General features: G+C 36.4%; 1 protein-coding gene and 1 long non-coding RNA gene across 4 annotated transcripts in view; one reads left to right on the forward strand and one right to left on the reverse strand.

The window, feature by feature from the left end:
* The window catches only part of LOC110836971 (uncharacterized), a 249,532-nt gene that overhangs the window by 73,131 nt on the left and 160,275 nt on the right, over positions 1 to 16,126 (forward strand). The gene's annotated exons all lie outside the window — the stretch shown is intronic.
* Positions 559 to 16,126, reverse strand: part of shakB (Innexin family member shaking B) — a 29,319-nt gene continuing 13,751 nt past the window's right edge. For 2 of the 3 annotated variants that reach the window (XM_022078729.2, XM_022078730.2), the window contains 2 exons: positions 5,985 to 6,204; positions 559 to 4,860 (listed from right to left, as the gene is read on the reverse strand). In XM_022078729.2, the coding sequence (XP_021934421.1) occupies positions 4,337 to 4,860; positions 5,985 to 6,204 (744 nt within the window). In that variant the 3' untranslated portion in view covers positions 559 to 4,336. Of the gene's footprint in view, positions 4,861 to 5,984; positions 6,205 to 10,207; positions 10,568 to 16,126 lie in introns of those variants that run through there. The other variant, XM_087351269.1, reaches the window with a different exon arrangement.

The following is a 16,126-nucleotide window of genomic DNA, read 5'->3' on the forward strand; positions in this document are numbered from 1 at the left end:
CCAGTTTAAGCTTTTCATATGTGTTGTTCACGTTACTAACTCGGCACATTCCATAGGATTCAGCAGTCAACTGATCTACTTCGTCTGTCCTCACTCAGGTCTGTAACAGATCGTACCTGCGTTCATAACCAATACGGAACGCTCCGAATTCATCACAAGAATAAAGCGATACCAGCAAACATATATATTAATTTATCAACTGGTTTTCAGTGAGCATCTTTCAGACAAAGTTCTATAATCACAATAATGGGTTAACAACTTGGTAACTATAATTTGTAATATTATTCCCTTGGTTGCCCTTCTGACGTCATTACTTTTGATTTGGCTCAGATAACATGTTTGGAACTTTAGTATAATCCAAAGACTTTGTCGATCCTATATTGTTTATTTTGTGACGTTAACTTCTTCATCAAAGCTATTGGAATAGCTGTAAGCATTCGTAATGCCAAGGACCAAAGAACACATGGAAAAATGTATACGCAAATACGGATTTTACCTTTCCAGTCTCGTTGATTATCATATAAAGCAAAACGTGTCGATTGAAATGATAACATGCTGTTTATTTCTACAAAAATTGACTTTATTAAAATACTTTTTTCAAAACATTTTCCTAAGATAAAAGAGAATAATCTCATGTATTTACATATTTCATTTTATCAAATGTTGGTCCAGAGAAAACGACATAATTGCCATGTCAATGTAAGGATTTTGCAACAGGGGACTAGTGTTAATTGCAATAAAATAAATATCTAAAGTTTTTATGAATATTAACCATTCATGTCTCATGAAGTGTAATTACTTATACCGTATCGGAATTGACCATGAATGAAGCCATCCTTTTTGTTGTACATAAACAATGTGTTTTATAAATATATTCATAACAGACTTGCTGTGGATTATTCTAGATACATAACTTATTCCCAGACAACAACTACAGTTATAATAATTTACTTTTGGTTTCCGTTTGGTTGATAATTTTTCGGTGCCAGTGTAAAGGGGAAAAGTAAAAATTTACAACAGACGTTTTATTTATACTTTAAAGCTTATATTTCATATTACCTGTAATCTGACAAAACATTCACTACAGCCTCGATTTCATGTGTAAATTCTGTTTTTCTTAAAAACCGTAAACAGTGTTTGTGAGAATTTTCCATAAATTGCTTCTCATTTCCTTAACATCTAGGACTTATAACCGTTTACTCTGGCATCGGCGCATTGCCAGTCCCAAAGATAACAAATAAAAGTATTTAAGTTACTTTAAAAAATGGTACCATTAAAATAATGCAGAGTGTTCATAAAGACTTTGGCAAACTAACAACATGACAGCGGTTATCTAACATTAATTTGAATCTATGTTCAATAGGCACAAGGAAACATACGGCAAAATTTACAAATTACATATGATTTATAATGAATGTAAAGCTAATGAATGTATTCTAGTATTTGCAATAGCATTAATTAATTATTTTTTCTTTCTTCTATCTGTTTCCTAAGACGTTTCCATCCTGATCGTGTAACAACAACCAAGCTTCTCCATGCATCTTCTCTTACCACAATGTCCCCTCCCCAATTTCTTCACACGTCCTTCTGTTCTACACTGCTCTTCCATTTTGAATTGTCTCTTTCTTGGGCCTTTTTCCTTCACATCCAAGTCCATTACCTTTTTAAATTCTTTCTTGCCCATATCATCTTATTTTTCTGTTAATGTACCTTCCGAGGTGTTATCATAAAATGTTCAAAATTTCCCACCACTTTTCTTCTTATATATAACAAATTTTATCTGTAAAATATTTTAAGCTCCTGAAGATTCAAAGAAATATATTATTAAATTTTATTATCATCATCAATCAGAATTGCTGAATACTTTTTCGTAAGCTTATTTTGAATTTGAAAATGTGATTCTGCCTATTAAAATCTAAACGTCCCACTGCACTGGACTTCATGAACACTCTGCGAAAGTGGGAGTTGTTGGATTTTCGCTATAAGTATTACTAAGATTAGTTTATTATAATATTCTTCATCACATTTACCTTTGTTGGCAGTTTGATGGCAGTTGAGAAAACAATTGACAGAAAACTAATCAATGCCATAATAACTGTTTCTGCCATCTTGATGTTTGTGGAACCAAGATCGCAGAAAGTCTGTACATTGCGCACGTCGTTCATAACAGCCGTTAGTACGAAGTTATGTGATACTCACGTGGTTAAGGTACTCTCTTCCTCCTTTACGGAGACCAATCAAAGGTACGCGGTATAATCCAAAGGCCACCAGTGCATACCCAAACATCCCACCTTTTTAGATTCTTTAATATTGTCGCCCAACTGATTTAGCTCTCCAAAGTGGCCTTTTCTTTTCAGGTTTTCCTTTCAAAATATTTTATTAATTTCTCATACAGAATTCCTCGTCCATCTTGACTTAATCGCCATTACTAAATTTGGCGAAAATTAAAGATAATGAAGCTTTCATTATCAAAGCCTTGCAGTCTTTTGTTAATTTGCCTGAAGTCCAAATATTCTCCCCTTTACTCTGTTCTCGAGCACTCAAAATCTATTTCTTCGCCCATAATCAGATACCACTTTATATGTGAATAGAAAATAACAATTTAAAGTAGGAAGATGGCTGTCTTCTGGTTTATAGCGCCGTGTAGTCTGGTAGAAATTTACCAACGTATCAGTGGTCCTTGCTGTTCCCATCATCAGAGCGATGATCATGGAGGCAGGAAGGACATATGAAACGTTAGTAAACTTCTACCATACTACACGGCGCTACAACCCAGAAGACAGACATCTTCGTACTCACCGCTGTAAGAACCTCAAATTGCAGCTGAGAGTACGGCTGTATTTATATTTTAGACATGACATAATGTAATAATTTCACACCAAACTAATAAGTGTTTCAATTTATTAAATGTTAAAACAACTGTTGATACGTTGATTCAATTAACAGAAATCAGCGATGAACTGAATCATAAAGCGTTTTCTGTCCCGCTGTTTGCATTATGAACATAGTCCTATCAAATTAGTGGGGCATTTATTGTCTTTCATTAATTACAGTCCTCTGACTTAGCTTCGGTGGACACTAGACCCGATCTGGGTATGATGGCGCCGTCCTGGCTCACAGGCAGTAGCCGCGCCCCACAAAATAATGAAATGGCAGTTAGTCCAGCAGTGGTCATACAAATTCAAAGCAACCAAACTTCCCTCTTTATTATTTTCCTACTTAAAATGATCTAAAATTATAGGGTCTGTGCAGCATTTAATATTTTCACAATTATGTAAGTTTAAATAGTGACCTTTTTAGTTGTTACGCCATATCAGTAACACCCTGAATATGAATAGTTAGTTTTCAAGCAAAATACTAAACGTCACAGCAATCCAGAATATCAATTTCTAAAGGTATACGAACTTCAAACTGAGCCTGCAAGTACTTTACATTCTGAGATCAGCTATGCAATTACGGAAATTTGCCAGAGGACACAAATGTATTGAATCAACAGGCTGAAGACGTAATAAAAATTTTTAAAAATGTCTGTAAAGAAGCTTTACAGTTTTTCATAGTACAGACTTGACTTAATTCACTTCCATTTGACCAAACATCTTTTACATGTTTAAAACAACACAAATAATAAAACATTCAGTTGTAAATGTCATATTTCCTTCAGAATAAATTATATATTAAAGTCTGTTACTTGTTATTCTCAGCTCTTGACTCCTACTATAAACACTTGACGTTACAAGACGTCAAGCCACCTTTACAGCAGTTAATATGTTTTTCAACCAGCCTCTATTTACTCAGGATTATTTAAATTTAATCCACATCCGTCCTACAACAATAAAATCTTTACTCTGATTTCTGTGCGTTATAAACACGTGAAGTATGGACTTCAGAATGACCTGGGTGATTTAGTTCCTCATTTACGAGATTTCATCTTTTTACTCAAGTAGTTACTAACTTGGATTACTTTAAGATTATTCCAAAAATGCCCCAGCTACTTCTTCTATACATACAATTCCGTGTTTAAAAATGTTAAGGTTTTCCCAGTGTCCATGCCCATGCTTTTAAATCATATAGAGAGCATAGACGTTAATTACCATGGATTCTTATCTTTGTCAACAAATGGCTAGCTTCACGCTCTAGTCGTTTGATTCTGGGATGGCGTCCTACATAGTAATTACTATTTTCTTTGTCATAATTAAACGTTGCCTTCGTGCCAGCTTCTGGGATTTTCACCATTTATCTCACAAAGAGGAACTGAAGTGATGGAGTTACTTCTAAATATGAGTTTCTGACTTTTGTTTCGACAAAGTTGCTTGGAGTGTTATGCACTGAACAATCATTACGCTTCTGTAAGCTCTCCTCTGGCGCCTCTGTATTGTCCAACTCTATGGGCCAGTTCATGCATGACGTCACGGAATATCATTGAGTCAACATTTTCCCCAAGCATGTAAAAAAGGAACCAGTCACCCATTTTGGAGTATCTAACAATTGTCCGGATATCGTCAGAACGAATAAGTCTGAAACGTATCCGAAGGAGGTAAACCCTCATCCTGGGACTCATGATGATGATGACTCTGTATAAAACACACCCGAGGGTTAGAACCCCCAGGATTAGGAACCAGAACCAGAGAAAAATGTAAATCTTTTCGTTGACGACATTCAACGGAAGGATGCACACGGCGTCATGACGCTCCACCTCGCCTGAGACGCCGTATTTGTAAAAAGTACACTTCGTCATCCTGGGGAAGATATATATCATTGGGTCTACACGGTCTTCCTGGTCGCTCTCCATAAATTTGAGGACGTCGATGCCAAACGTAAGGAATTCTCCGTCGAAGAAACGGTTCATCAGAAACATCTGACCTGTATCAGAAAAGATTATAATAACGCAACTCCTCTAGCGGTTCATATTTATCTGTCGAAGAATTGCTCTGTCATTACGAAACCAACATTTTTTTGTCTAATGGAGTAAGCCTGCACCTAGACCCAAGCGATATTTTTGCAGTTTCGTATTCCTCGTCGACTTTTATATTAATTCACCGCAGACATGGTGTAAGAGCACCACTAGCACCATTTAATATACGGTCCTCAAATAAGGCATAGCAGACTAACATAATTTCGAAAAATATGCAACTTTGGTTAAGATAATTTATTGCAGACTAAAACAAGAACATGGCGGAAATGTAATAATGTTCTGTGCCTGACAGTCTGTCAGTGATGACTAATGAACCATTGGCATAAGAATTTGTTCGAAAGTCAGTCATTAGAAACATGACGCCGGTGCAAATCTTGGTTTATATCCTGAAACATTTAACGTGGAATCTGGATGTGTATAAGTAATAAGTTTTCCCAAAACTTTATTATGCTTGTAACAAAACCTAATAAAGTAACATTTACAATTTCAATCAATTGTAAAGACAATTTGACAAATTTCAGGTTCGACCTACGACCATCTGTGCACGAGGCCAGAATGCTAATGTATGACTTTCATTGCATTTCATTGCTAAATTCTTACCTTACATTACCTAAATATAACATTCAGAACACAAGATTTGTAAGACTAGGAATTTGTTCATTAAGAACTTGGACTGCCAGTCCGCGTACTAAAATTTCCTGTATAATATTGTAAACGCAAAACTAAATAAAAGAAAAAATTATCTAGATCTTGACGTAAATTCGAGATTTAGGGTTCCTACTGCTCTACAATGCTTACATCTGGGAATTAAAAAGTCGCCTGGACTAGGGGTCACTCTAGACTAGGGGTTAACTTGTATTTTGTAACTTTTGAAAACACCCATCATTTTATAAAACCGTTCCGAATTAATTATTAATACAGCTTAAAGTAATTTGGTATATCTACAAAATACATTCAGTAATTTTAAATAATAGTTAGCTATTTATCAATTTTAACAACTTTAATTATCTGAAAATTTCTTCTAACGCTTCGAAATTTCCCCAGGTGTCTAAAACATAACCTCGTCACTCACCTATTACATTCAGGAGGGATAACAGCTCACACAGGTAGTAGCGATAGGCCCACCAGTTGTGGTAGGTCAGATTGTCACACAGATACTCCAGCAGAAGTTTCTTCTTCTGCTTCTTCTCCACCTCAGAGATGATCCCAATGTCCAGGTCCATCATGAGAGCGTGCAGCTTCCCACCTTCCCAGTTCTTCCACAGCCACCGCGGCGCGTAAAACAGGATAGCCTGCAACAAATGTTACATGCCCACTCGTTAGCAATTTAACCATTTAAAGCACACTGGTAACAATGCGTGCCACCTGCTTTAAACTGTAATATATTTATGACAATATATTAGTATCTGCGAGTTGAAGACCTTAACACACAGTTCAGTGACTGATTTTGGGAGGATGATAAACGTTTTAATTTGTCAGCAGCAGCGAATTTTTTAATCAGGTTAAAAAGTATTAATAAATGAATAAGTACTCTGTAATTTGACGTCAGTAAAGTGATTAATTATTGTCTGCGGTCACGTGAAATCTAGTCGGAAATTAGACTAACCAAACCTACACGTTTTGCATGTGTCTGAAAGTAAAATAATTGTAGCAATGTAAACCTATTAATTCAGATAAAGCAAAAAAGAGCCTTCTTCAAAAAGAGAAGTCTGCTAGTGTCAAATATTTACCTGGAATTAAGAAAGATTTTTCTGAAGTTATATGTTTGGATTACAGCGCTATACGGAAGCAAAACTTGGTCAGTGGGAAAGCCACAAAGAAGAAGGATAGAAGCATTTGAAATGTGGTGTTATAGAAGGATGTTGAAAATTAAGTGGACTGATAAAGTACGAAATGAGCTGGTGTTAGACAGGATAGGCGAAGGAAGAAGTCTATGGAAAAATCTTACCAAAAGAAGAGATAGGATGGTGGGACACATTCTGAGGCACCCAGGATTGGTTAATTTGGTAATGGAAGGAGCAGTTGAAAGGAAGAATTGTAGGGGGAGACAAAGGTTGGAATATGTGACGCTGATTTTTGAGGATGTGGGCTGTAAAAAATATGTGGAAATGAAGAGATTAGCGCAAGATAGGCGAAAATGGAGGACCGCATCAAACCAGTCGAAAGTCAGTTGGAAAAAAAAACTCCAGAAAATATAAGCCCATATCTAGTCTCGTGTCGCGTGCTTCAGTGCCCATTTATGTGATGTTCTGTCAAATTTAAAGCATTTTAAAACGAGCGAAATGTTGGTATTATGAAGGTTAATATTTGCATAACTGCACGAGGTCAAACTGGTTTAAAGGACTGAGCCAAATAGCGACGGCTTCATTTGTGACTTCCACTGAAAATCTCTGCCCTCGCATATGTCTGCGCCACATTGGCCTTCTGTTTTTCGTCCTCTTTGTATACATGTGAGGAAAATGATACCCATTGAAATACCTCCGTGGGCCACATAAAAATACGTCGTTAAATGTAGATTTTCTCTACTGTTTTCTTTTTTTTCGGGATTTGAAGTTTGTTGATCCGGCCCACTGATGTTATTGTTCTGCCTAAAAATAGATGGCGTTCAGTTAGTAGTCAACTTTGTTCCAGCTACATACTTGATAGCTCTGTGGGCTTCGGTATTCCTGGATGTCTGTCAACCAATTTTCCTGACGACATTCTGTCTTTCTTTCACTGGTTGTTTTAATACTTTAATCTGCAGATGAGAACTGGTGTAACGAACGATACGAACGGAGAGTATAGGAATGGATTGTGGATGAATAATATTGTGACCTATTTTAAGTAACTATTGAAATGTATTATATATATTTCTATGTAGTCTATGTTTATTATATTTATTTACAAATATATTTCGGTTTTAGTGTAAAGTAATAGCGCATATCGTTGTAGTTACAAGTGAAGTTTAACCGTTGGCCTGCATACTGCTAAAGACTATAAATAGCAAATGTTTATTCATCTTCTGTCATTTGCCTTATTTGTACAGAGAGACAGAGTGAATGACAGTTATAGATAGTTGAAAACATGACTAAATTTTAAAAAGTAATATGGAAGTATGTTTGTATGTGTGTTTTTGATGTTGTGTAGTCTTAACAGTTTAAAGCGTCTTGAATTCATGAAACGATGAATTAAAATTGGGAGATGTGCACTTCTTAACCCAGGCAGAAAATGAAACAACTATAAATAATGATCTACTCCTAATAAAATAGCCAATGTCCGTCACGCTGAATTGGACGAGTGCGCAGTTCGTGTGAAGCGGGAATAATTAAAATTAAATTTGACCGCTTGAAACTCTGGTAGCAAGAAATGCGTTCGAGGCTGTGGTGGGGTCTGGCGGAGTCTGTAGTCAAACGGTCGGTTTCGTGTAAGTGCGTTTGACAGGAATATGGCTTCAGTCGCCATGAAGTTTTTCCATATTTAATTTACTTTTTAAAGAATTTTTTTAAAATTTGTACTTTCAGTGCGATTTGCGAAAACAATGCTGTTTCAGATTGTATTATTCTGCAACACAAAAAGGGTTCATTCACATCAATTTGACTATGTACATCAGTGCATTACAATCCAGTTTGTGGATCTCCATCTGCCAGCTAATAATCAAATACTGGTTATATTACTAACTCCATAGAAGCTGATAGTCTCTTAGAAATTCAAGATATATTTCGCCTTTTATGGAACCTGAAGGTTTACAAGAATCAACTACTATTCTCTACCAAAAGGCAGATAAATCCAGCCAGTTTCCTCACACCTTAATTCTTAGCGATCCATAGCACATTATCTACACTCTTAAGAATATGGCCTAATTCTAACTTACAGTTTAATTAGATTTAACATTTCAACATGTTCCAACAAGGCTATCTTGTTCAAACACTTAAAACGCAAATATATCGCCATATATCATACTTTTTAATAGATACGTCATTATGAAGACAGTGAGACTTGCATAATATAATCTTCAATGAAGCCATAGGAAGAATCAGTAAACGATTACAATAACTACGTATTCGATCATTCATTGACATTTATCAGTTACAAAGGTAAAAACTTATGATATGAATTTGGCTAGAACGTAATTCCTGGAAAGGCACGTCAAGTCCGATTCCAGGGTCCTAGAGTTCATTCAGTTAAGGGGGTAAAGCGATCATCTAGTGTCAAGATTACGACTTTGAATATCTTCCTTCCTCTCGGCATGGCGTTTAAGTTTCGGGACACATTCACATTTTATTCTTGGTGGAACGCATGAAGAAAAATTTGGTTCAGTGGCATCGTCTGTCTGAGCAGCGACAACTGCTCGTGGTTCCACTCCTTGTTTCTGCTGAATAACCGAATTCATGGGCCATGTACGCCTGTTTTATCCACGCAATTGAAAATAAAGCCATATTTAATTAACTCCACGGAAAAGGTTCTTACCTGAAACGTTTACATTCAACCTTTATTCATTTTGCAGCTTTTTCGACATACATGACCTTCAAAATTGAAACAACGCCGTTAAATAAACTAGAAATCAATCGACCTTATATATCGCCTGCTTACCATTGGAGGCTGCTCGAATAGTTACTTGTATAGGCGTCGAGACTTGTGCTCAAATTTATATCATACCAGGAACTCGGAGTTTATCGGACCTGTTCGAAGACTTGGCCAACAAAAACAATTGAAGACCTCTGTATTCTCTAAATTGAACATCCTGATATACTGTGATGCCAGAAACAAGTCTTCAAGCCTAAATTGTCTTCCGAAGATCGTGGCTTAGAATACACAAAAGTCATCCACGCTGGCTAATTGACTAGTACTCTGTTAATAGGAACGGAATTTAAAACACCAGTAGTATAAAATTACAATAATTGACACGATTTCGATTCATTTCACTCCTCGTCATATCCTCATAACATGTCTTACTTTAATATTATACTGCCCTCTGCTGTGTGATGCAAACAGTCGCTTTCTGAGAGCATGGGGGTGATATCCACCACTAAAATTATGTATGTACGTCTTGTCTTCACTATCAGTCTGTCTACGTTCATAGCCATACAGAAGAACTGGAAATATATCTGAAGGTGGCTGTCTTCTGGGTCATAGCACCATGTAGTCTGGTTCCAGAAGACAGCCATGTTCGTACTCGCCACCGTGGAACCTCAAGTTCTACTTACTATGTCTGAAATTTAAAAGAGGTTCATTAAATAGCCTAAGAATCAATCACGTTCACAGCCACACAGAACAACCGGCTGTATGATATTTTCAGGACCAAGAACCAACACTCACCTGCATAAATAAGCAGAAAGCAACCCACTGGTAATAACGATGCTGTTTGTTTGGTCTGTGTCCTCCTAGGGAATTGTCGATTCCTGGGTGCGAAATGTCGGCACCGACTCTTTTAAGAAACGCGGACCGTATAGAGAAAGTGGAATGTAGCCAGCAGAATGCGTCAACGACATTATGAGGCAAATCCTTGCCATGAATGCAGTCGATGGGGTCTCCGACGTACTGCCTTGCGGCCACTACGACACATGACATTAAAAGAATGCCGACGGTGGCTCGGTAGTGGAGCGCAAAGACAAATCCACCCGTGGTAATACGTCGGAACTTAAAAAAGGGCTTCAGGCTATCAAATATATTAAACATTTCGCTTTATCGTGTCTCCAGTTTCGTTTCTTAGGATCAAAGTCGTTTTCTCACAAATTATTAAAATTTCTGAGTCGTCACGAGTGATGTTATACTTCCTAATAATTTCAGTATCTCGAATTTCTTTTTTATTCTGGAAGTATATTTTTTAATTAGTATCTGCTAAAATTATTGCTCTTTAATTTTATTTTGGATAACAGATGTTCCGAAACAATATTATATTTTGAAAAACGTGTGTTACAATGTTGATAATTAATGCGATGTCTGTGCACAAGGACAAATCTTACAGAATCAAGCAGTTTGTTTGTTCTGATAAAGTGTTACCACATTCAAAGCGTGTTTTTGAACCCAGATTATTATAAATTAATCTTTAAAATAATTAAGATATCACTACTAACACATTATACAAACAAATAAAAATCTGTGGAATTAATGTAATATGAAGTAAAAAATACAAGGTTAGATTTAAAATTCATTAACGACTCAAGTTTGATAAACTGATATCGGAATTTTTATAAACTTAAGCAACTTATTATGAATTAGTACACCTACAAAGCTTATTCGGGTCACATTCACAGTCGATGTTCAAAGTCCAGTAACACCTCAAAGTGTTATAAAAAAATAAATATCATTTATCACTGAGTACATAACAAAGTATAATAACATCTTTAATCCTTACGAAGGACACCATTAACTATGTAAAACTCAATTCACCATCCATCGAACTCAAATCGATATATCGCAATGATTCGATAAAACGTAATGTAAACATTTTTTCTATGTAAAGAAAACCCTCTCGACGTTAAGTACACGAACACAAATTCTCAGTACACAGAACCAACTTCGATAGATTTCAAAGTGTTAAATTTGTTGTCGGTCTTCTTCGGACTATGTCGACTCTCGAACATGCAAGATCGTTGAATTAAAATGTCAATTTCCCCCCCTCCACAAGAGTAAGCAAACGTGCCTAACACATTACTGTATCTATCTTTGTATTCGTTCCTTCAGCTGCAGATGGTACCCTTGTATACTTGAGGTATCACCTTACCTTAGGAGCAAGTAAACAACTTCTTACGATGGTATCAAAAACACACAAGAAACTCCCAGACACGTATAATTTCTTCCCTGGAACATCAGTTCAACAAAGCCACACAATTTTAGGACTTCGAACAGTGGAGACATTGTTCTGTCGGTAACAGAACCTCGCTTAAACTGAAAATGTTTTTTTTATTTAGATGAAATTTCATGTTTTATACGAGAGTGGGTGTTCGTTTCAACTCACTTCTGACCTGTGACTTGAAACAACAAAGAGAGACAAAAACGGCGTGCGAATCAAGTACACGTCATACACAACTCGGCAAATTAAATTAATTTTCAAAAAAATTCAAACTATTTTATTTGGGCTATTAGATCAAAGCGTACGGCTTCTGACATGCAATGGTAAGATTACAAATTCAGGCAGAAAGTAGTGGATCAGCCATCAGCAAAGTGCTGTATGAGAAGAATAGCAGCAAGAAATTAGAAATTCTAGACTTCCATTTGAGTGTATTATATTCTAATAAGATTATGATACGATTAACATTTTTGAGGCTAGGGCAGGAATAAGACCTGTTATCTACAAAGGTAGAAAAATACGTAAAATATGCCACATCACTAACTCAAGAGAGCGGAGTTCTTGAGAAATAAACTTTTCCTCGCCCCTAATGTCCGTTATCATGTTCAAAAGACTCCTTCATTGGACCTTATCCTAAACTATTTGATTACAATCCACGCCCTTAACTCCGTTTGTTTAAGAATCATTTTAACACCATCATCCCATGCACGTCTGTCTCCAGAGACTTCTTCCTTTCAAGTTTTCGTTCCAAAATTCCCTACATATTTCTCACCTTCCAAACATTCTACATACCCTGCCCATGTAGGGAAAAATAAATTTAAAATTTACAATATCAGCTACGTTAGCTGTGACAATATTCAATGCACTGAGCTGGTACATATTTGTTATTCAGTAGCTTTGTAATATGTAGTCTATTTGTCGACGTTATAAGTAGTTAATACTGTATCGCGTCCAGTGATAAGATGATTTATAAACTACGAGTGGGAAAGGATGTGGTTGGAAGCGGTCGTGGCCTAATTTAAGGTACTGTTTCGGTATAGCCGGTCTCCAGAAGAACTCAGCGATGCATGCTTGTTATGTGGTATACAAGAGTGAATGATTTCCATTACTGAGGCACACAATATAATAAACACGCGGACTGAAATCATTTCCTCATTAATGCCTGAGCTCTGAACATTTATTAAAAAATTAGATTAAGTAATATTTTTAAAATCTCAAATTTGAAATTGTGGGTTTAGTAGGCTCTGGTAACTTGTGAACGTCTGTCTATCCGAAATATGTTGTGACTCAGAAATCAGTGGCGGGTTATTAATGAAACTCCAGTTTCTGTAAAAAATCTGAGTGGCTATCAGCTTCTCAACTAGGAATCTGCCCCGTAAAGTTGCTTAGTTCAAAATAAAATATGGGCATGTGATCACCGTATAAACATCGCTAATTAGTTCTATCAGCTAATGGAATTGTATCTGCAATAAATAAACAACAAGATAAATGTGATACATTAAGAATGCTTTTAGTAATTCTGTGGGTACCTTAATTTTTTTTGTTACAATTAATGGAGCATTTGTTTCCAGTCCTCTTTGGGGCCAGCGACGGCTTCATATACAACGTGTTACCACCAAAGTGGTCTTCACTCAACTTAGCCCAGAATGTGACTCATTCCCTTTTCAAAACAAACTTACCAAATGTAAATGTTTCTGAGGATTTGTTTCACTGTTTACCGCGGGAATTTCTATATACGTATTTTAATAGACATTAAAGCGATTTCGAATAATGTAAGGTGTAGGAGAGTTAAAAAAAATTCGAAATCATTTTAATTAAACCTTTAACAGGCATTGGAAATAACGCGTAGACAGAATGTAAAAACAGGATATCCTTATAATGAGATAAATGCATGATCCACAAAGTAAATTATATATATAATGACCAAGGCATAGATGGAAGGACCAAATATTCTGAAGCTCGGAACGTAATTCAAGGCTCATGTTATTTTTGGACAAAGATGGCTTGACTTTTGAGAGTATAAGCTATATAAGGTGAAATATGTTTGTGATTCTTAGGACCAATTTATAATATATTCCGTTTTCTCATTTTCTCTTACTCTTCCCTAATTTCTAAACGGCCATAAGTGGTGTAAATCAACCGTTAATGCGGGTCCACGGCAGTAAATAAGAGAACATTGCTCATTTGAAATATTTAGAACACTGTAATTTTAAATAAGGAAGTTAATTATTTCAGTAAATATACTTTTAAAAATGGCGGGAAATGGACTGTTTTGTTATTTATCTAATAAGAAACCTGTAGTTTAGGAACAACCACAGGACAGCTCCACCACAACCTCATGTTGCCACTCATATAGGTCCTTTAATGAAATCAGTGCAAAATATTTTATTTCGCGAGACATATCTTGGTCTGCCACCATGCTACGAGCAGAGTGGTTTAGCGAGGGAACTAAAGGCTTATTTTAGAAAAATACCCGATTGGAATCCTACACCGATTATCGATTGTACTGGCTGACGTTTTCCGTGATTTTTCTCAGACTTTCCAGGTACAACATTGTTTGTCATCCCAACTTGTTTTTTCAGTACACAACATGAAACTGTATTCAGTCTGCATTCTTCCAGAATATTTTTGTCAATTTCTCTCGCATATTTTCATAAAGTCGGATTATTTCTTCATTCGCTGAGAGCAATGTTAGCTTATCAAGAAACACTCTGCTCCATTGAATTAGTTCATTGATAATATATATCATTCTTAATATCTAGTAATGACAAAACGTATGTCGCTTCCAAAAGAATCTCAATTTACTGTTTCGATCCTCTATTTCCTCTATGTAATCATCAAACTCATCATTTAACTCAGAGCAGAAAAAACTTTACTTCCATACGTAAGGTAGATTTTCAGCTAGTGTATTTTCAAAATATCACTATATTGGGTTTATCAGGTTCAGATATGAACATCCTGTCATATATTGAGACGTATCATTTGTTGCTAAACATTTCATGTCATGTAGAGATGGCAGATCTGTATCAAATAGCGCCACTTGATATAGTCGAGATACCAAGTTTCAAGAATTCCCATATTACGACAGTAAAACTGACGCACTACAGATGTACGTTTTGTAAAGATTAAAACTGACATAAGATTAACATAAATCTACTTTTCGTGGTAGCGGAAACCTTGTTTGATTTATATAGAAGATTTCGTAATGTTATAAAAATTTATAATAAATTATGACGAAACATGGTTATCAATCACTTTAATCTACAACATACAAGTTTAAAAATCCTTATTTCTTGTTCTTTAAATGACATACATAGTATATGACTGTAAGCTGACTGTGTTTGAGTAGCTCCAAGAGAAAAGAAAAACTCTAAAATATCAAATGGCAGTCGAAGTTTGTAGAACTTTGTTGAAAATTTCAGTCCTGTAGCTCTGTTAAAAGACGGTAGATCAAGAGATATGGAGCAACTCGTAAAATTTCATTACTCCTAACCCGCTGGTGGCCGCAGTGGCCACGCGGTCTGAGGCATGGCCCTCGTGCGCCTGACTGCTGCGACCGTGGGTTCGAGTCCGACTCAAGGCATGAATGTTTGTCCGCGTCTCCTCTTCCAGTCTGGTAGGTAAAGACAGGCCACGGAAGGAAGTGCGAACCCACCGTGGTTCTTTCGCATAAGCGTCCCGAAAGGGGTCACCACGTTCAGATATTGACCAGAGACGACTAAAAAAACCCACTGGTACACAATTTTATACGCCGAACGTACATTGTTCGGTGTAATCTTTTCTACTTTGTATTCCAGAAATCGGCCAGGTTGAGCCTCTGATCCGAGGCTCTCCTGAATTGGTTTCTGTGGTTTTAATAGTCCACGACCGCCTCCTTATACCTCCTTCTGAAGTTCATCATTCAGATTTCATCCTCATCAGAAGAGCTATCATCGCAGTAAACTCCTCTGAAACCTCATTAAACTTCAACCAGACTACGCGGTGCAATAACCCACACTGTCCGTCTTGTGAACCTGAAATATCACTCATCGTGTCTATAATGTTTAAGGAACAAAAAATGTTTTTTTTATTTGCAGATCCGTTTACTACACCAAACATTACAATGATCTGTCTGTTAACGTCATGAAACCGTTCCGTAAATATAGACTGGGTGTCGAGTGGTTGCCAAAATGATGCATGCTATTTTACACGTAATGACGTTAACAAAAGTTGTATATTTTTCAACTATTTATCACTGTACAAAATGTTAGCATCCTGCATTGAATAGTGCTAGTGTTGCTTCCACAGCAGACGTTCTAACGAACACCATGCTTGTATTGTTCATTGCAAAATAATGGTGACAAAGACGTGATGTTCAAACCGAGTTTCATAAGAATGATACGATTGGTTCAAAGCTTATACGATGGCCGATGGACACACCAATAAACAAGAACTTGATTATATCG

The sequence above is a fragment of the Zootermopsis nevadensis genome, unplaced genomic scaffold, assembly GCF_977971745.1.
Source record: "Zootermopsis nevadensis isolate Lab colony 2312 unplaced genomic scaffold, Znev_1.0 Znev_ptg000002l, whole genome shotgun sequence".
Taxonomy (NCBI): domain Eukaryota; kingdom Metazoa; phylum Arthropoda; class Insecta; order Blattodea; family Termopsidae; genus Zootermopsis; species Zootermopsis nevadensis.